This window comes from Bombyx mandarina, chromosome 12 (genome assembly GCF_030267445.1).
Source record: "Bombyx mandarina strain Sakado chromosome 12, ASM3026744v2".
NCBI lineage: Eukaryota > Metazoa > Arthropoda > Insecta > Lepidoptera > Bombycidae > Bombyx > Bombyx mandarina.
In genome coordinates, this window is record NC_143219.1 from 15467975 (window position 1) to 15489959 (window position 21985).

A 21985-nucleotide genomic window follows, 5' to 3' on the forward strand; every position below is an offset into this window, starting at 1 on the left:
CGATTAATTCAACTATGAAATTACGAGGAATTGTTTAAGATAATCGCATCATATCCCTTTTATTAACGCACAGCCTACCACTCGAGCTGATTTTATCGAAAATACTAACGTAATTTGTAAATTGGGCACAAGGATGGCCTAAAATAGTCCCACCCTATGTCCGTAATAGGCGACCAAAGGATTCCGTATGGCCAGAAGCATCTCTGGGTTTATAGTGTACTGTACTTCAGTACCAGTTCAACCGCCTTCCGTTCTAACAGCAGGAGTAGAGACCCCGGTAACCGTACTCGTCGAACTCGGCAAAGAGCTCGACGTACAACCTAACCTAAGCACTACCCCGCTGAGTTTCTCGCCGGATCCTCTCAGTGGCTCGCGATTCCGATCCGGTAGTAGATTCATTCGCGAAGCAGCTACTCTTGAGTTGTTAGGTCTCCCTTGGAGGCGCTCGGGTACCAAACCTCGCCCCTTCTGGCTGAGCCCTTGCTCGCCCACCTGTCCTTGTGAAACTGGAAAGGCCACCGGGCCACCAGTAAACCACCAATCATAAAAAAACCAGTTCAACCAGTACTTCAGTAAATATACTAGCTTGCGCGGCCTAGAGCTATTATTATGCCTATTTCTGCCACGACGCAGCCATGTATTTCCGTTTCAAATCTGGGATAGTGGTTATACAGTACAATTGTCTAATGTCAATTGTCTAATGATTTCGATCTAATGTCTACAGGTTTTGATAACCGTTTAACGCAAGGTGGGCTATGAAACCGATTAGACATGCGAGTAATAAAAAAAATGCTGTAGACGAACAAACAAGCTCGCGGATCACTTGGTACCAAGCGGCCACCAGAGCCTATAGATATCAACGTAGATGCCACCACGTACCATGAGGTTGAAATCTCAGCTGTCTATAGCGGCCGGACCAAGAATCCATAACTTCTAGAAATAGGGTGGTGTGGACTAACCGTGTGTAGTGGTAGGCATCAAACGACACAAGATATTTAACAAATGCTTGAATCTTGCTTGCAGCGAAGGTAAGATCTTCCACCCAGTGGGTGGAATTGAATAGACCAACAGTCCGAATGTTATTGTTCGGAACTTGTATATGTAAGCATATCTTGAAACTGCCATAAGCGCGATTCAAGCATCTGTCAAATATCTTGTGTTGTAATGATGATGTGTATATGTTGCCTACCGCCACACATGTGGGCTCATAATACGCTCTACGGTCATTAAATGCGTTCTCTAAATATCCTCATGGTCGGACGATATCTGTGGGTACACATAATGGAAGGTTGCTATTTGAGGTCTACAATACAGAGTGAAAATATTTCAACAGATGCCTACATTTCAAAGAATATGTAAGAAATCTCAAAAGAAATCTCAATTTTACCCCAAGGGTAACTTCACTATCCCAGTTTTCACAGGTCCGTTTCATGATACAGTCTTCATAGATATTAAAAAGCTGCCTTTAAAAAAAACACTGAAAGCTCGTCCACCCATCTAAGCAATAACCAAAAACAAAAAGAATAGTTCCTGCAAAACAAATGCCAAATGCACCGTGAATTCAGAAGCAATAACTTCGCGTGTCCTGTAGAACCAATTCGGTAAGACCGAGACTATAATGTTTTCTAAGCTGCACTGCACTCCGCAAGGAAATTTATCGGGGTGTGATTGCGCGGTGCGGTCTGGCAACGCATGTGGCTTGGACGTAAAAATATTTGGATGTGGCTTTTTAAATATTGTCATTCTTTTTTTTATTGCCCTTGTAGGCAGACGATCGCACGGCCCATCCTGTGAGTGGTTACCGCTGCCCTTGGACTTCAGCAATGCCAGGGGCAGAGCCAAGCCGCTACCTATCGTAATTAATTACATATTAATACCGTAATTCATAATTTCATCCCTATCATTGAATAGTATACCATCGAGGTATCGTTTTTCTGGTTTGGGTTGCACTCAGTATTGTTAGTCTACGTGTATGTTACGATTAAATGACGAATTTTAAGAGCTAACTTAGAAATGATTTTTTATGGCCTTAAGCATAAAGACAATACGTGCTTTTTCTATAACGTCTATGCATTTTTGATAGACTATAACAAATGGATCAGTATATTGTATTTTAAGTACTATCTATAACTACTATCCTCTAAGCAGTCTATTCATTGTCTCCTAGCTTTTATCTTAAGCACTATAAGTAGGAAATACTGCAAGTTCGCACGGGTAGGTACCACTACCTTGCCTATTTCAGCCGTGAAGCAGTAATGCGTTTCGGTTTGATGGGTGGGGCAACCGTTGTATCTATATTGAGACCTTAGAACTCATATCTCAAGGTGGGTGGCGGCATTGACGTTGTTGATATCTATGAGCTCCGGTAATCAATTGACATCAGGTGGGCTGTGAGCTCGTCCACCCATGAAAGCAATAAAAAAAAAGAACAAAACCTGGTAGTAGGTACCAGGTTTTTTTTTTACGATCATGAAGTTATTTAATATTTCCAAAACGCCGTGAGCAAACATACATTGAAAGTTGTACGTGAGTATACATTTTTAGTTTTCGTGAATTTCAGACAAAGTCAAAGCTGTTTTTACGATTAAATCAGGCCTTATTTTATTTAATTATTAATTTCACGTAGTTCATGATATGTCTCTTAAAAAATGGAATATCCATAATTTGGTGCGTACACGGTACACGCACGACCTGTTGCCTCAACTGGATAGACTCCAGTATTTAAGTGATTTAAGCTAAATAAAACGGTTGCATTTGTCATTTGTAATTTCAATTTTCTACATTCTCTTGCCAAGATTGAAATTTGGCCGGTTCGTTGTATTCTGTTAGTGGCTTTTTTAAATTATTGCTGTTCGTATCACTTCCTGAATGAATGGCTTTTTTATTGTACGAGGTTGATATCTTAAAATATTGTTAGGTTCCGATTAGGTCAAATTCAAATGTATTCATTTTAACTTAGTGCGCATCAATAAAATTAGCTCTACCTTCGATTTTTGTAAGAGACTTTAACAGCGATAGCGGAATTTAAATTTTGTCGATCTTTTTTTCACACAGCATATTTATAAACCAACCGTATAGAAGTAACATTCACTTCATTTATGGTTTTACAAACAATATGAGAACCAAGGTTCCATTCTGATACTTTTACAAAATATTATCACTCTCTAAAGCACTAAAAGTTAAATAAAAATGCACTAAGCACGTGGTCTAATTTCCTCTGATTTCACAACTCTATCTCCGTTTTTAAATACAAAGGTTTTTTCCTCTAAGCTCAATTAGTTTTCTCCTTAGCATAATTTAATGGTGGTAGAGTGTATTGTAAGCCCGCATCGGCAGGTACCACCATCCTGCTTATATCTGTTGTGAAGCGGTAACGCGCTCCAGTTTGAAGAGTACGACAGCCCTTAAACAATGATACTTCGAGTCTCAGGTCAGGTTGCGTTATTCACGATTCGATAGGCAGCGGCTTGGCTCTGCCCCTGGCATTGCTGAAGTCCATGGGCGACGGTAACCACTCGCCATCAGGTGGGCCGTATGCTCGTCTGCCTACAAGGGCAATAAAAAAAATATGTTGTGCCGATGAGTAGGTTACATAAGATACGAAATTCATTCGGGTGTTTGTCTGTGCGCCTGTACAACAAAATCCCACAAGATGTTCAGAACCTACATATACATAGGTTTAAGAAAACTATTAAAGAACATCTGTGCAATAAAGCTTACTATAAAGTCAATGATTATCTAGAAGATTGCACAAAGTGGGAATGAGTTGCTCGCTCCGGGAATTTCAATATTGTAAAATTGTTATGTTATAATTACTTATTGTAATATGAATATTTAAAAAAATAATAATATTTAAAATAAAAATAAAAATCTAATATTTAAAAAAAAAAAAAAAAAAACATGCCCGCTGAGTTTCTTGCCAATTCTTCTCAGGACGGAGGCTAATTCTTGTGAATTGGCGGTAATTCTTTTGACGTTCAACAAGTATGTACTTTCATTTATGTTGAATAAAACTTTTTTGATTTGATTTGATTTGATTTGATATCCATCAGCTTCCGTAATCACTAAAGCTAAGTTCACCTTCAGCTCGTTCACTCATCTACGCCAAAAAAAGTGTTTATAGTATGAATCGATATGTGTAGGTGAATTTATATATTCAGGTTTAGTAACTCTATGTTTTTGTGCGACTGCTCTTTGATTAATGTGTTTCAAGGAATTCTTATCTACAACTCTCTTTAGATACTTATCACATTTACACCAATTGTCCGATACACCTCTTAGAGCTTATTAATCTTAATAATATGAAAGAAAATGCTATTGCTTATTTTTATTGCTTGGTTGGGTGGACGAGCTCACAGCCTACCTGGTGCTAAGTGGTTACTGGAACCCATAGACATCCACAACGTAAATGCGCCACCCACCTTGAGATATAAGTTCTAAGGTCTCAGTATAGTTACAACGGCTGCCCCACCCTTCAAACCGAAACGCATTACTGCTTCACGTATTACCACACAATACTACGTAGTAATGATCACGCCCAGAGTGATAAGATCGAGAGTATGACATAAACAGGCATGTACTTAAAAAATGTGTTTTGCGCCTAAGAAAGGATATTTACAGAAAAACACGTTCGGAGCGTAACACGGTGTAGGGTTCAAATCCACTGGGAGGGAGCAGCCCCGTGCTCCTTACAAAAATATGATTATAACGCCGTACACGTATGATGTATGCGGTAACGGGATCCCGCCTTTTTTAAGATGTGTTTTTTTTTTTCAAGGAAAAAATAACAGATGTTAGGTTCGAGAAAAAGTTTCTTGTTTTCTTAAAGCTCCTTTAGGGTTCGAAAGAGATAGAATATATACCTTATAGAAACATAGTGTAGTGTAGGTAATATGCAATATGACGTGTATTTATATTATATTCAAAAATCAGCCCGGCAGATAGCGCTTCAGTCAGTATCCAGGTTATTTATCTATCCTGCAACTAAAGGGCTAGCTCGACTTGTTTGAATTTTTGCAAGAGAACGTCTGTCGGGTCCGCTAGTAACTAGCCATTATTATATAGGTGAAAGTCATGTAATCAAATCTAAATCGGTAGTAGTATGGTCGTACTGATGGTAATTCGTACTGTAGTCTCACGGGTAGTATTCAGCTTACTACCATTCAGCTTATATCTGATGCGAAGTAATTGTGTTCCGTTTTGTAGGATGAGACGGTCTTAATATAATCAAATAGAGATGTCCTGTTACCTACCTAACTATCTTATTATATACTACCTATCTTATGTCTTAATGTGGTAGTGATATAATGTGTGGTGAATTTCAACTAGACAGGAAAGAAAAATAACCCATTAAAAAAATAAACTGGAAAACAAAATAAACTTTCCTAACTGCGACTAGCATGTACTCAGTTTTCTTCGAAAATCCAATCACTGATACTTATAATAAATATTAAGCTCCGAAGCTTTTTTGGACAACAAAAAATGGCCGAGTTTTTTTTTCTCTATAAATCGTTGCTTTTAAAATTTTATCTCGATGATTTACTCCCTACTTTGTGTATAAGAATATTTCGGGGACAAAAGACGGGTAATGGAAAACAGGTGAAGCGTTGCGCTGTCGTTATTTATGGTGTTCTGTAGGTTTTTATTAATGGCTCTTTTTTTTATAGCTTACGGGGTTGACGTCAAGCCTTTTTTATAATCGTCCCTTGAAAGAACAACTCTTTATGAAATATCAATGGTATAATTGTTTAGCGACAGGGATTGGCTTGATGACGGAAACTCTGCTAGACCACGATATATTCTACATATCCAAGAACATTTGATAATTCACATAAAACGTCACGCAAAAGCAACGAAGCTGATTTTGAAATAACTAAATGTTTTAAAGCATTTTTTTTATTTATGTTCAGCCTTACCCTTTCCTGGGCATGGGCCTTCTCTTTTTTTATGCCAAAATGATCGATCTCCCGCCATTCTCATCCACGTCCATCCCGCCGTCTTGACTATGTCACTGGCCAGCGGATCATAGCTCTTGCGTCACCTCTTCGACATAATCTTGGCGACCATTTCGTCACTATCCTACTCCATCGGCTATCATTGCACCTTGCTAAGTCTCTAGCTCAACTCAATTCCAGATCTGCTACTCTCTACTCTGTTTAATTTTGTTTTGCATCCAATCTAGGTATTACGGACCCGATATATCAGATTTATACCCAGATAGAGCGCTCTATTCCGTAAAAGATCTCACGAGTATGGACCCATATTTCTGCACCGTATGATAATTTGGGCAAAGTGCATTGAATGTTGTCTTATCTTATTAAACTAAAATTTCTTAAACATGTCCTTCTTCAAACGAGGCTTGTATAGAGTATTAAGCGGTAGGCAGCGGCTTGGCTCTGCCCCTGGCATTACTGAAGTCCATGGGCGACGGTAACCACTCACCATCAGGTGGGCCGTATGTTAGTCTGCTTAAACTTTTTGTTTTTAATTAGATTTAAAAAAAAAACTGGCTAAAGTCACGGGAGATGCGTATACAACCAAATACCAATTTTCCTATGAACGGGACGTCTCATGTATGAAACTTATGTATTCGTTTGAATTCAAATTTAACGCGAATGGAGAATCTCGCAGTACCTAATCGTAAATAAAAGTCGTACAGCTCATTACTTACGAACGACATTATGGTCTTAGAATGTCTTACGCGTGAATAATTTAATCTGATTTTCCATTAAAACGTTTTGAGTAAGTCGATTTATATTCAGCTTGAATCCCAATATTGCCGAGTATGGCCTTATGAAAAGATTACGCTCATATCGGTAAGTATTTTTGAATATTTATCTGCGCGATGTCATTGAATTTCGGTTAAAGACGATTTTAGGGCTTGCTCGCACGTGTCAAGGTCGCTTTTTGACTACGAGATAAGATTAAACATATTCAAAGATAAAGTAATGATGACGCATCGGCTACAATAAACGTCATGTCTATTTCTCAAATTAATCATGTGATTCGATTTAGACAGTTTAATTTACAGCTGTTCTTTTTGCTGTAAATATAGTTACGACTCATCTGATGACAGGTATCGTAAAACAAGATACAGAACAATGTCAAAATGGTCACCATTATTAGCTTACTATTCTCATTAGATAGAGTGTTACAATGCATCCGATCCGTACGATATTTTTAATTTTTTTACGTACCTACTGCTAGTAATCTCAAGGGGTTATACTAGGTTCACCAAACGATTAGGCAAGCTCACAGGGCTCAACCTGAGACGTTGTTAGCATCTGCCTTTATTTTTCCTACCTAAGCTGATGGTCTAGAGAGACCATATCAGTATCATCGAGCTAGTTGGTGAGCTCACGGGCTCAAACCTGATGACGTTGCTAACACGAACCCTAGCAAGAACCGTGCTTCGCAGAATCTACCATCGGATCGGAAACGCGACCCACTAAGAAGATCCGGTGAGAAACTCAGTGGGCTGTATCTGTGAGTTAATTTACTCACTTAGCCCTTCGTCGCAAGCGACGGGTTCGACAAAAGCAATGACCGGAATCTAACAAGAGCAGCGCTTCGCAGAATCTACCACAAATCCCACGTTGAAATTGATTGAAAGATAGCCCTGAGGCCTCATCAACTTAGGCACGGGCTCAGCCAGGAGAGTAAAGACATAAAGACTACCGTGTATTTTAAGCACGTGCGTGATTATTTCGCACACGTCTAAGCTATATAGGTTAATGCTCTCAAACAAGAGAACCGTGAATACTAAGTTGTTTAATATTTTTGTTGTTGTCTATGCTATACTAGTGCGAAAGCAGAAATCTTTTGATGAAAATGTATAGAATCAAAATTACATATTCTGTTAATTATCTTTTGCTCGCCTAAACTGAAAGGACATAATCGTCACCCAAAGATGACCACTGAATAAGGTATTCAGTTTTACTTGTTACCCTGCTTCTTCCATCAATCAAGAATAATTAAAACTCTTTCATCGGAAAGGCAAAACACGTGAAAGAAACTTCTATAAAGAACAAAAAAATGCCAATAATTAACTTGTAAAACAGCGTTAAGTTGGATTAATATTCAAATTATAACGACTCAGTCGTTGGTGACCACGAAAACAGTAAAGTAATTAATGTATTTGAAGCAAAGCTCTTTAAATATGCTTTGAAGAGTGAGACTTTTGAAGTCGTCGTGGCCTAAAGGATAAGACGTCCGGTGCATTCGTGTTGAGCAATGCACCGGTGTCCGAATCCCAGGTGATTACCAATTTTTGTGATGAAATACGTACTCAACAGATGTTCACGATTGACTTCCACGGTGAAGGAATAACATCGTGTAATAAAAATCAAACCCGCAAAATTATAATTTGCATAATTACTGGTCGTAGGACCTCTTATGGATCCGTACGGGTAGGTACCCTGCCTAATTATGCCGTGAAGCAGTAATGCGTTTTGGTTTGAAGGGTGGGGCAGCCGTTGTAACTATACTTGAAACCTTAGAACTCATATCTCAAGGTGGGTGGCGGCATTTACGTCGTAGATGTCTATGGGCTACAGTAACCACTTAACACCAGGTGGGCTGTGAGCTCGTGCAACCCTCTAAGAAAAGAAAAGACAGCCGTTTTACAATGTACTTGAGACTTCAACCACTTATTTTTATGTGAGTTAGCGTGCTTCAATAACTTTTTTACATGAGGTGGGTAGTGGGAAATCGTATTCAAACACTTTTTGAGATCCGAGCTTAATGTATTTAGTACTCACCCCTGGCAGTGTCCGTTTCTCGTGAAGCGCCGATTGCGCATTTGAAGCACTTTCTGGATTGAAATACGTCAAAAACGCACATCCTGTAACAATGAGAAAACAAATATTAACTTTCTGATCTCTTTTTAAGAATCAGTTTCAGATCAAATAATCTCAGTTCAATAAGACGCTGGTGCTCAACCGTAAAGGGCTAGGCTACGCCCTAGTGCCAGTCAAATAATTTGAAATAAGGGGCGAGAATAAATTTGGGAAGGTAATTGTGGAGTCAAATGAATATAGTAACTTTTTACTGGTGGTAGGAGAGGTGGTAGAACTCTTGTGAGTCCGTACGGGTAGGTACCACCACCCTGCCTATTTCAGCCGTGAAGCAGTAATGTGTTTCGGTCTGAAGGGTGAGGGCAGCCGTTGTAACTGTACTTGAGACCTTAGAACTTATATCTCGAGATGGGTGGCCCATTTACTTTGTAGATGTCTATGTCTATGTAACCACTGAACACCAGGTGGGCCGTGAGCTCGTACCCCATTTAGGCGATAAAAAAAAAAAAAAAGGCTGTTTCAGATTAATCTCAGTGGTGACCGGTAAAATAGAGGGAAAAAGGCCTAGGGGTAGAAGTCCCAAACGATGGTCGGACCAAATAGCGGAGGAACTGGGGATACCTATCAGCGACGCACTCCACCGGGCTGCAGAGCGGGATCGATGGAGACAGTTGGTTGACGAAATCGGACGGAGTCACGATCCTCAGCAGTGAGGAACCGATCGAAGAGAGAGAGAGAATCTCAGTTCATTAAGACGCCGGTGCTCAACCGTACGGGTTAATAATACGCCCTAGTGCCAGTGAAATTATTTGAAATAAGGGGCAAGGATAAATTTGGGAAGGTAATTGTGGAGTCAAGTGAATATAGTAACTAGCTGGTTGCTGGTTGTACTAGCCACTTGCAATTTAAACGGAATATGAACAATGGCGAGAAATTCTATTTCTTGTATTTGTCCGGTAAAATTCCCGAAGCACAATGAAGGAATATAAACACAATACGCACTTATATACAAAGCAAATTGACAATAATATTGGCTGTTAAGAAAACTTCAGGTGAAATGACGTAGGCTTCATACGATGTGGAGCTGTGTTTAGTGGTGTGCAAGTACTTGAATACTTATACAAGTAAAAGTACTGTTACGCGCTGGAGTTCGGGATAAATAAAAATTCTACCGAAGATCAAATTAAAATTGTATTAAATACTTAGAAAACTTAACGAACGCTTTAAAATTCTCAATTCATTTCTTCCGTTTCGCTTCAGATGATCCGTTCGCTGTTTCGCTTCGAGTAGTTCCGATGACTAAATGACTTCGTATCATCTCGCAACGCTTTTACAGTCGATACGACATCCCTAGATTTATCGAGAGCATTCTGGGCAAGTCGAGTAGCTTCGATGTGTGTTTCCGCTATCTGATAACAGATGGCGTTGTACTTCTCGAGCACTTTCGATGTTACTTTACATTCAATTTAAATAGTTTCATTGATATTAGTTTCTACTATTCGACGATAGATAGTGTTACTCTAATCGACGTAGCAGTACGCTACAGTTGTGTTCCCGAACGCCTAGATATTTAAAACAAAAAATGATGGTTCTCGTAGCACGGAAAAACATCATTTTCGTAAAGAAAATTGAAAAATATGCCACAGGGCAATTAAAAGTTGACAATTCAAATACAGGTACCGTTTCCTTTCTAACATCAACAGTGAAAAGTCAAAAAGTTCAAAGCTCCCCTTTTAACGCGGAACTTACGAAAAGTCACATTAAGGGTTTAGCATGAGTTTGGTTCTGCGGTTTGACTTAAGACGGCTTAAAGCACAAGGTGCTGACAAATTTAAGTTTTGTTCACTTTAATTTGATTACTTTGGCTTACCAGATATACCAGAGAACTTTTAATTATAAACTTAATATATATATAAGCTTTTTTCACATGCAAATAGAATCACTTACGTACAAGATGTTATAGATATTTAATTGCCTTCATTGACCCATTGACGAAGAGTTTTTTTTTCCCTACCTATGCTGATAGCCTTGAGAGGCTATTTCAGCTTCACCCTAACGTGTGTAGGTGAGCTCACGGGGCTCAAACCGGAGAGTTGCTAACACTGACCCTAGCAAGAGCAGTGCTTCGCAGAATCTACCGCCGGATCGGAAACGCGACCCACTGAGAAGATCCGGCGAGAAACTCAGTGGGCTTTGACGAAGAGTACTCGCTTGCACTGGATATCAACAATAAAACTGTCTAAACAAGCCGCTGTTTAACTAAAAATACTTTTCAAACAGTTGAAGAGGGATACGTGCCATTGTGTGGGCAACCATTTGGGTTGGGGAATATAAGGTAAGGTTGGTTAAGTATGGTACATGGTTTAGGTCATCATTCCGATAGAGGCACCCGTCACGTGCGGACGTGCTCATCGACCACTCGATTGCAGGGCCTTTGTTCACCCGGCTTTTGTTAGCCCGGCCATTGTTCGCGCGGCCTGTGTTCGTGGTACATCTGCCGACCAAGTGTTTTTTCTGGAAGTTTTTAATTGTTTTGTTTCCTTTTGTTATTTCTGTGTTCGTGGTACATCTGCCGACAAACTGTCTTCCTGGAAGTGTTTAATTGTTTTGTTTCTTTTTGTTATTTCCGTTTTGTTGTGTTTTTTTCTTTGTCCTGTAGTAATCGTGCCGCATCGCCACCTGTGTTCAATAGAACCGCTCAGGTCCGAGAAGTTGGGGCCTCGCCGCAAGGCGAGTGTTTTCTAAGACCCAGGGTAGCCCCACCTGGGCACGTAGCCATCATGGACGCTGTATTTGCGGAATTTCTCCGGCTTCGCTACCCAAAGCTCACTTCCGAGTTTCAGGCCTTCAAGGCCGATCACAACGCGAGCCCTCTCGTGGACTCCGCCGAGCTCGCTGCTCCTGCGTCGCCTGTACCTGCGTGCAAAGCTTCTGCATCGAGCACCGCAGCCTCCGTCCTGTCTGCCGTTCCCGCGTCGCCTATACTGGCGAGTAAAACTGCTGCGTCGTCCGCCGTGGTCACCGTTCCAGCAGAGCGATCATCCGCGGCCTCCGTCGCGCCCTCCAAAACACCTACTCGTAGGTCACCTGCGCCCGCCTCCTCGTCCTCCGACTCTGACTCGGAGATGGAGGTCGACCTCGCCCCCGCCTCATCGACGGATGGATTCACCCTGGTGCAAAAGGGTAAGAAGCGTGCCGCGGAGTCTCGAGCTCCCGCGGCCGCTAAAATTAGCAAAGCCGCGAACGCGTCGCGCCCCCGCCCTCAGACTCCCGTTGCGCCTCCAGCCCGTGCCACTCCGTCGCCGCGTCCGGTGGCACAAAATAAAACCCAGACCCCTCCCCCGGTAATCCTTCAAGAGAAGGCAGCTTGGGAACGAGTTTCCCTGGCCCTTAAGGCCAAAAATATCAATTTCACGAATGCCCGTAACCTCGCGAACGGCATTCAAATTAAGGTTCGAACACCCGACGACCATAGGGCCCTCACTTCTTACCTCCGTAAGGAGCGTATAAGTTTCCACACGTATACGCTCCAGGAGGAGCGCGAACTCCGTGCCGTTATACGTGGCATCCCTAAAGAGTTGGATGCCGAGCTCGTTAAGGCCGACCTTCTCGAACAAGGCCTACCGGTTAACTCCGTACACCGCATGCATACAGGCCGCGGAAGGGAGCCATATAATATGGTTCTCGTCGCCCTCCAGCCTACCCCCGAGGGTAAGCAAATATTCAACATCCGAACGGTCTGTAGCCTTTCCGGAATCGCAGTCGAAACCCCACACAAGAAAGGCATATCTAGCCAGTGCCATAACTGCCAATTATACGGGCATTCTTCCCGTAACTGTCACGCGCGCCCCCGATGCGTCAAGTGCTTAGGCGATCACGCCACGGCCCTATGCACTCGCGATCAAAAAACCGCGACGGAACCGCCTAGCTGCGTCCTGTGTCGAACACAGGGTCACCCCGCAAATTACCGCGGATGCCCCCGAGCCCCTAAAATAAATCGACGCGTCGCCCGCCAAAACCGCCTCCGAGCTTCCGGCCCAGACATCAAAGCCTCGGCACCCTCTGTGTCGCAGGCTAAGCCAGCGTCCGTTCCGGCGCCGGTGCCCAGTGTCTCGGCCTGGGCGAAACCGCTGCCGTACACGAACACGGCTACAACTCCCTCCTCCGCGATTCGTCCCGCCCCCGCGACTGGTCCCTCTCCCGCGACTTGCCCTCCGACCGCGTCCGACAATCTCGCTTTAGCGATCGACTTCTTTCAGTCGATCAACTTTGAGCGCGTTAACGCTTTGGGCGACGCCATTCGCGCTGCCTCCACTGCACAACACTTTATCGCCGTTGTGCAAGAATACGCCGACGTATACGCGTCATTAAATACGTACGTCCTCCCCTCACTCCGCCGGTAATCAATCAATGGCGTATATAAGTAGAATAAAGCCCCTATCCGTAACGATAGGATTTTTTAACGCTTACGGTCTCGCAAATCAACGTGATCAGGTTTCTGACTTTTTGCGTGACCATCAAATTGATATCTTTTTAGTGCAGGAGACCCTACTTAAGCCCGCGCGCCGTGACCCTAAAATCGCGAACTATAACATGGTCAGGAACGACAGGCTCTCTGCTCGTGGTGGTGGTACCGTCATTTACTATAGAAGAGCCCTGCATTGCGTCCCGCTCGATCCTCCCGCGCTCGCTAATATCGAAGCATCAGTGTGCCGAATCTCACTGACGGGACACGCGCCGATCGTTATCGCGTCCGTTTATCTTCCACCGGATAAGATCGTTCTAAGCAGTGATATCGAGGCGCTGCTCGGCATGGGGAGCTCTGTCATTCTGGCGGGCGACCTAAATTGTAAACACATCAGGTGGAACTCACACACTACAACCCCGAATGGCAGGCGGCTTGACGCGTTAGTCGATGATCTCGCCTTCGATATCGTCGCTCCGCTAACCCCGACTCACTACCCGCTAAATATCGCGCATCGCCCGGATATACTAGACATAGCGTTATTAAAAAACGTAACTCTGCGCTTACACTCGATCGAAGTAGTTTCAGAGTTAGATTCAGACCACCGTCCCGTCGTTATGAAGCTCGGTCGCGCTCCCGATTCCATTCCCGTCACGAGGACTGTGGTGGATTGGCACACGCTGGGCATCAGCCTGGCTGAATCTGATCCACCATCGCTCCCGTTTAGCCCGGACTCTACCCCGTCTCCTCAGGATACCGCTGAAGCCATAGACATCTTAACGTCACACATCACCTCGACATTAGATAGGTCATCGAAACAAGTTGTAGCGGAGGACTTCCTTCACCGCTTCAAATTGTCCGACGATATTAGGGAACTCCTTAGAGCTAAGAACGCCTCGATACGCGCCTACGACAGGTATCCTACCGCGGAAAATCGAATTCGAATGCGTGCCCTACAACGCGCCGTAAAGTCTCGCATCGCTGAAGTCCGAGATGCCAGATGGTCTGATTTCTTAGAAAGACTCGCGCCCTCTCGCTACCGTAGGTCTTACTACCGCTTAGCTCGTACTCTCAAATCGGATACGGTAGTAACTATGCCCCCCCTCGTAGGCCCCTCAGGCCGACTCGCGGCGTTCGATGATGATGAAAAAGCAGAGCTGCTGGCCGATACATTGCAAACCCAGTGCACGCCCAGCACTCAATCCGTGGACCCTGTTCATGTAGAATTAGTAGACAGTGAGGTAGAACGCAGAGTCTCCTTGCCACCCTCGGACGCGTTACCACCCGTCACCTCGATGGAAGTTAAAGACTTGATCAAAGACCTACGTCCTCGCAAGGCTCCCGGTTCCGACGGTATATCCAACCGCGTTATTAAACTTCTACCCGTCCAACTCATCGTGATGTTGGCATCTATTTTCAATGCCGCTATGGCGAACTGTATCTTTCCCGCGGTGTGGAAAGAAGCGGACGTTATCGGCATACATAAACCCGGTAAACCAAAAAATCATCCGACGAGCTACCGCCCGATTAGCCTCCTCATGTCTCTAGGCAAACTGTATGAGCGTCTGCTCTACAAACGCCTCAGAGACTTCGTCTCATCCAAGGGCATTCTCATCGATAAACAATTCGGATTCCGTACAAATCACTCATGCGTTCAACAGGTGCACCGCCTCACGGAGCACATTCTTGTGGGGCTTAATCGACCAAAACCGTTATACACGGGAGCTCTCTTCTTCGACGTCGCAAAAGCGTTCGACAAAGTCTGGCACAACGGTTTGATTTTCAAACTATTCAACATGGGCGTGCCGGATAGTCTCGTGCTCATCATACGGGACTTCTTGTCGAACCGCTCTTTTCGATATCGAGTCGAGGGAACCCGCTCCTCCCCACGACCTCTCACAGCTGGAGTCCCGCAAGGCTCTGTCCTCTCACCCCTCCTATTTAGCTTATTCGTTAACGATATTCCCCGGTCGCCGCCGACCCATTTAGCTTTATTCGCCGACGACACGACTGTTTACTATTCCAGTAGAAACAAGTCCCTAATCGCGAAGAAGCTTCAGAGCGCAGCCCTAGCCCTAGGACAGTGGTTCCGAAAATGGCGCATAGACATCAACCCAGCGAAAAGTACTGCGGTGCTATTTCAGAGGGGAAGCTCCACACGGATTTCCTCCCGTATTAGGAGGAGGAATCTCACACCCCCGATTACTCTCTTTAGTCAATCCATACCCTGGGCCAGGAAGGTCGTTACCTGGGCGTTACCCTGGATGCATCGATGACATTCCGCCCGCATATAAAATCAGTCCGTGACCGTGCCGCGTTTATACTCGGTAGACTCTACCCCATGATCTGTAAGCGGAGTAAAATGTCCCTTCGGAACAAGGTGACACTTTACAAAACTTGCATAAGGCCCATCATGACTTACGCGAGTGTGGTGTTCGCTCACGCGGCCCGCACACACATAGACACTCTTCAATCTCTACAATCCCGCTTTTGCAGGTTAGCCGTCGGAGCTCCGTGGTTCGTGAGGAACGTTGACCTACACGACGACCTGGGCCTCGAATCTATCCAGAAATACATGAAGTCAGCGTCGGAACGGTACTTCGATAAGGCTATGCGTCATGATAATCGCCTTATCGTAACCGCCGCTGACTACTCCCCGAATCCTGATCATGCAGGAGCCAGTCACCGTCGACGCCCTAGACACGTCCTTACGGATCCCTCAGATCCAATAACCTTTGCACTAGACGCCTTCAGCTCTAGGAGCAGGCTTAGGGACCTCGGTAACCGTACTCGTCGAACTCGAAAAAGAGTTCGCCGTGCAACCTAACCCATGAATCAGCTCGCTGAGTTTCTCGCCGGATCTTCTCAGCGGGTCACGATTCCGATCCGGTAGTAGATTCATTCGCGAAGCAGCTACTCTTGAGTTGTTAGGTCTCCTTCGGAGGCGCTCGGGTAGCTGTTAGAAAACCCACCCCTCCTGGCTGAGCCTTTGCTCGCCCACCTGTCCTGGTGAAACTGGAAAGGCCTCCGGGCCACCAGTAATCCTTCAATCATAAAAAAAAAACAAAAAAAACATGGTTTAGGTATAAGGTAAGGTTGGTTAAGTATGGTACATGGTTTCTTCTATTGAATATTTCTTTAAATGCTTCTAGGATTACGTGAACTAAAATTCAGTTATTTACCAAACTGCTTGTTTAGGCAGTGTGTTTAGTATCGTCGTTTGAATCACAATTAACTTCCTACGTGCTTTGAATCCGTTGTACAATATTATAACCGTACTCAAGTCCTTTCTAGCTATAATACTATGTTTAGAAATGTTGTTTTTAATAGTATAAACCTAATTATTAACTCCCGTTAATACTTTCAGTGATTGGTAAATTAAAATAATTATTAATATCAGGAGTAGAGATTAAAAAAAACGTGTTGCACTTGGGGATTGCCGCGGTAAAGCTTATTGCATAGCATTTTTTTATGAACTTATGCAATTATAATTAGACAATAATAATTTAACATTAAAACAATAATAAAATAAGACCACGCTATATTTATAAACATTAAAAAAAGCAAAACATTAACTTTCCCCTTCACACTCGTAAGCTAGACCGCGCGAGAGAGAGATGGGCACACTTTTCATGATGCGCATGCAGTGCGACGTCACGCCGCGCGCTTATTTACAAACACTACACAAGCGCAACGTGTGAATGTGTTGAACGCGAGCTACATGGTAGGCGAAGCGGGAGGCGTTAGGTTTTAGGTTCGTTACGGAATTACTTGATTCGGTCGCCACGCGCCAAAGCCCGCCATAAAAACTATGCCATAGCTTTAAAAATGTACTAGTTGTAAGGACCAATTCGTGCTTCATACTCACATTACAACGTAATGACGCTACCTACCACAAAGGAGATGTTAGCAAATGCTAATATTTAGAACTATATTATAGTATGCTGCACCCATACTAATAAATATATGAAATCGCTAACCCAACAAAGCAACCGTCCAAAATATAAATTTTATATTATTTTTTTTGTGTAAATTGAATTTGTCTTTATATCTTAAAATTTTGTAAGCCTAAAACAACAGCCCATTTCACCGGATTGGTTAATAGCATTAGGAATAAACAAAGGCTTTGTTGGTCAAATGTACGTTTTTGAGTTTATTTCTACTGTTGGTAATCAGTAGGTAATACAATGCTGGTGGTTAGCTGAAATTCAGGTATATTAAAACCAGAATTGTAAGGTCGCATCTAGTTTTTCAGTGATTAAAATCGTCCTTATTCCATCCAGCATAAAGTCGAAATTCCGAATTTATATTACGTACGGGTGCCGTTGTTATTTTAACAAGTAAAGTAGAGGATTCGTGTTTTAGATAGGTCGTTCAATTTGAAGTTGTTTTGTTTTTGTTATAAAGGGTCTAACTGGATTAAGTTAGCCTTTATTTTATTACCAAGGACAATATATACTCTTTTAATCATGTCATTGGGTAGACAGTAACGTAGCGAAGTGTACCATAAGATGTACTTTGCAAAGGGATTCTTCCCGAATTTCTTCCAAAATTTGTGAACCAGCAATGTAATTCGAATGTTCGAGACCATTGCGCGTGCTATGCAGAAAAGGTTTGTAAAATAATTTTACATGAACTTCTTTAAATAGTTTTATCTGGCGTTGTACTGTTAAAACTGAAACCTTACAACTCATGTCTCGAGGTGGGTGACGGCATTTACGTTGTAGATGTCTAAGGGCTCCAGTTACCACTTAACACTAGATGGGCCGTGAGCTTGTCCAATCACCTAAGCTATAAAAAATACCCGGACTCGCGTTTGTTTTATGGAAGGTTTTCGCTACATTTTTTTTTCTTCAAAAACATAGTGGCCAAGCTATCTGATGTGAAGTATTCATTGCGTCCCGACAGATTTTAATAATTCAAAACTATGACATGGTTTTCAGAATCTCATGCAATCACTGATCTTTTTTGTTCTCTAGAGCGCGCGGAGGAGTTTAGAGTTCTTTGGACATATCGCCAGAAAGAGGGGTGACAATCTGGAAAAGCTGGTGGTAACAGGCAAGGTATGTGGAAGAAAGCCCAGAGGCAGAAGTCCAATGCGCTTGTCGGACTAGATACGTTCCACTCTCAATACTTCAGTTCACGTTGCTATCCACACAGCCGAGGATAGGCAGGAATGGCGCAGGATAATACAGGAGAAAGTTGCTAGAGGAGGCCACGACCCTCAGCACTGAGGATTACCGACTCAAGGAGGAGGAGAGCGTCACGCAGCATGTATTGTTTCTCGAAGAAAAAAAAAGTTAGTTGTATTTTTTGGAGTTTACTCCTTTAGAATCGATTTACATATATAGGCCCGGGGTATGAAAATTATGGGGACCAAAATCGTACTAGCATGTCACACGAAATGCGTTATGCGCATGTCACACGAAATGCGCGCCGGGCTGCTGCGCCGGCAGTCCGCCACAAAGCCTCGTACTGATCGCGCGTTTCTCTCATTATTGTATTTTCATATATTTGTTAGTCGTTTGTTTTGTGTCTCGTTAATTTGTTAATAATCTGTAGTGTATCGTGTTGTCGTAATATAGAACTATTTCTCGTATTGTTTCGTTTAATTTTTTATATCCAGTAAACTCCAGTCGTGCGTCGGAGCGGACACACACACTTTTTTTTTTTTGTTTTTTTTTTATTGCTTAGGTGGGTGGACGAGCTCACAGCCCACCTGTTGTTAAGTGGTTACTGGAGCCCATAGACATCTACAACGTAAATGCGCCACCCACCTTGAGATATAAGTTGTAAGGTCTCAGTATAGTTACAACGGCTGCCCCACCCTTCAAACCGAAACGCATTACTGCTTCACGGCAGAAATAGGCAGGGCGGTGGTACCTACCCGTGCGGACTCACAAGAGGTCCTACCACCAGTAATTACGCAAATTATAATTTTGCGGGTTTCAATTTTATTACACGATGTTATTCCTTCACCGTGGAAGTCAATCGTGAACATTTGCCGAGTACATATTTCATTAGAAAAATTGGTACCCGCCTGAGATTCGAACACCGGCGCATCGCTCAACACGAATGCACCGGACGTCTTATCCCTTAGGCCACGACGACTTCGACGTCTTATCCCTTAGGCCACGACGACTTCAAACTATAAAATATCAAATTGAAAAAATATAAAATATGTATCAAACTATAAAACGACTTTGCTTTATAATATACGTCAACGTCCAATTTAAATAGAACGTCGTTTGCGTGAATTCTTGGGAACAATTTAATAAGCAACTAATTAAAGAAATATAATTTATTTTAAAGTTTTTATTGATGTAGATGTCTAGACGAGATAAGAATCCATCTCGTGATTATTGAAACTCATAAACTACGAAGCATATATGAGTATGAAGCATGATGATGTACTTTTAGGTATGGAGTCCAGGTCTCCATTGTATAGCGTTAGTGATACCAACACTCACAAACTCGTCACTTACCTTACCAAAACCAAGCAAATTTAATTTTGTCATTTATGATGAAATTGAAGACTAAACTAGTAAAGAAAAACATAGCACAGTAACTAATATCATGTTTACACGAAACAAGAAAACCGGAAAAACTATTCGCTGTGATGTAAACAAAAAAGAATGAAAAAATGAAATAGCAACATCGTGTGGACCGGAAATGTATAGGCGCCGGAAATGAACCCGTTAACGCGATCCAAAATGGCGGAGTACAGGGTGATTTATTCTCAAAACAAGATCAACATTTATATTTCTATATTTTTTTAATTACATATACTTTTAATTCGGTTAATATTAATATTTTATAACATTGTAAATTTTATTACAAATATTTTTATTGGTGTAACTAAATAATTATTTATATGGATCGCACGGTTTTCTGCGTTACGGTTCAGGACTTATTTGGCAGGAATATGTACTCGCAACCGAACTGAGGCTCAAATCCTGGGACAAACATTACGATAACTAAATAGCTAAATACTTTACAAACACGTGTTCAGAACCGGCTTCCATGGTAGAATGATGTTGTGCCATTACAGGTTCCGGTAAACATTTTTTTATTGCTTAGATGGGTGGACCACCTCACAGCCCACCTGGTGTTAAGTGGTTACTGGAGCCCATAGACATCTACAACGTAAATGCACCACCCACCTTTAGATATGAGTTCTAAGGTCTCAGTATAGTTACAACGGCTGCTCCGCCCTTCAAACCGAAACGCTTCACGGCTGAAATAGGCAGGGTGGTGGTATCTACCCGTGCGGACTCACAAGAGGTCCTACCACCAGTAAAAAATTGATTTACTCATTCACCAGAAATGACGCTATACATGGACAGCTCACATCGCTCTTTTTGCTTTTTCATAACAGCTTAAAATAGAATACGGCTTCCAGCATAAAACATCGAAGCCATAATGGCAGCAGATTGCGTCGGCTCAGATAACAGAAACTTGGAAATAAAACGACAACTAGTAATTATGTGTCCGGTGGCCGAAGCTCGTGGTCACTAGAAATTGTAAACGTAAGCTTTAATTATTCTAAAAGATTTATTGAGCTTTTCATAAAGTCAGTATTAATTACGCGTTTCTTTTAAAATTTTAGGTTATTATTAGTTTTGTTATAGAGAATACGATCACGTGTTTCGAGGTGAGCAATAGTATCCACCTCATGCTCTGTCTGATTAGTGAGAGTTTTTTAACGTTCTCGATAACGTGAAAGTTAACTCAAATTTGTATGGAGTTGGAACGTTTGCCCACGTTTTGCCGCTAGGGGCGCTGTTTCAACTGCATACAAATTGAGGTTAACTTTTACGCTATCGAGAACGTTAATAACTGGCACTAAGCACACTGAACTAGCTTCGGTAGGCCCGTGACCTCTACGCCTGTCAACTGGTCTACACTAATAAGCGACTGCTTATAGTATTCTTGGTCCTATGTAACCATATTTGATATTCCTACGGTCGAATTTTTCACGTTTATTCAACAACAAAAGCAGTTGATCTGAAATTCATTAGGCACCCTTCTAACAATTGGTATATGTAGTATACGGTTTAAAAAAAATTATAAAGTACGAACGCATACTTGTGAGAGAGACTTTTGGATAAAGTGAGTTTATTGAACCTTATGGCTATGATGAAGGTCATTTATACGGGGCACGAAACAACCATTCACGAAAGCGAAAACAAATTTCATTGGGAAGCTAAACATAAGTGCTTTAGTATAAATTTTTTGAAAATAGTTTCGCTCTTCTGTTTATTTGGTAATTATTTTATAGTTGCTCGTATCGGGTATCTGAAGCCGAGCGCATTATTTTTTTGTGTACAAGAAATCATTCTAAAACAGCTCATCATTTGTGTTATATTGTGTTACATACACAAAAATTTAAATGGCGATTAATCTTATTTTGATGTGTAATAATAGTAGTAATATTATTAACTGATTTTTTAAAATAGAGATACATTTTGTTTTTATCTTTCGAAAACTAGATAGGTTCAAAAACAGAAGGTAGGTAGGAAGGTTGCCTTAATAGTGGTCTGAAGTGCATCACAGAAGACAGTCTTCTCTTGCCATAAATTGTTTTTTCACTATCTAGGCTTAAATTGTATTTTAATTTGTAATTGGAATCGCGAATACACCGAACCAAATAACACGTTTGAAACCTTTCCATTAGAATAATTTAATTCACATTACCAAAAAAACTCACAAAGAGATATACAAA

At 42.2% G+C, this 21985-nt stretch overlaps 1 protein-coding gene across 1 annotated transcript in view; it reads right to left on the reverse strand.

Moving 5' to 3' along the window:
* bru3 (CUGBP Elav-like family member bruno 3) overlaps positions 1 to 21985 on the reverse strand; it is a 750372-nt gene that overhangs the window by 659787 nt on the left and 68600 nt on the right. The window contains 1 exon segment of the mRNA XM_089732136.1: positions 8760 to 8842. Within this exon segment, the coding sequence (XP_089588262.1) occupies positions 8760 to 8842 (83 nt within the window).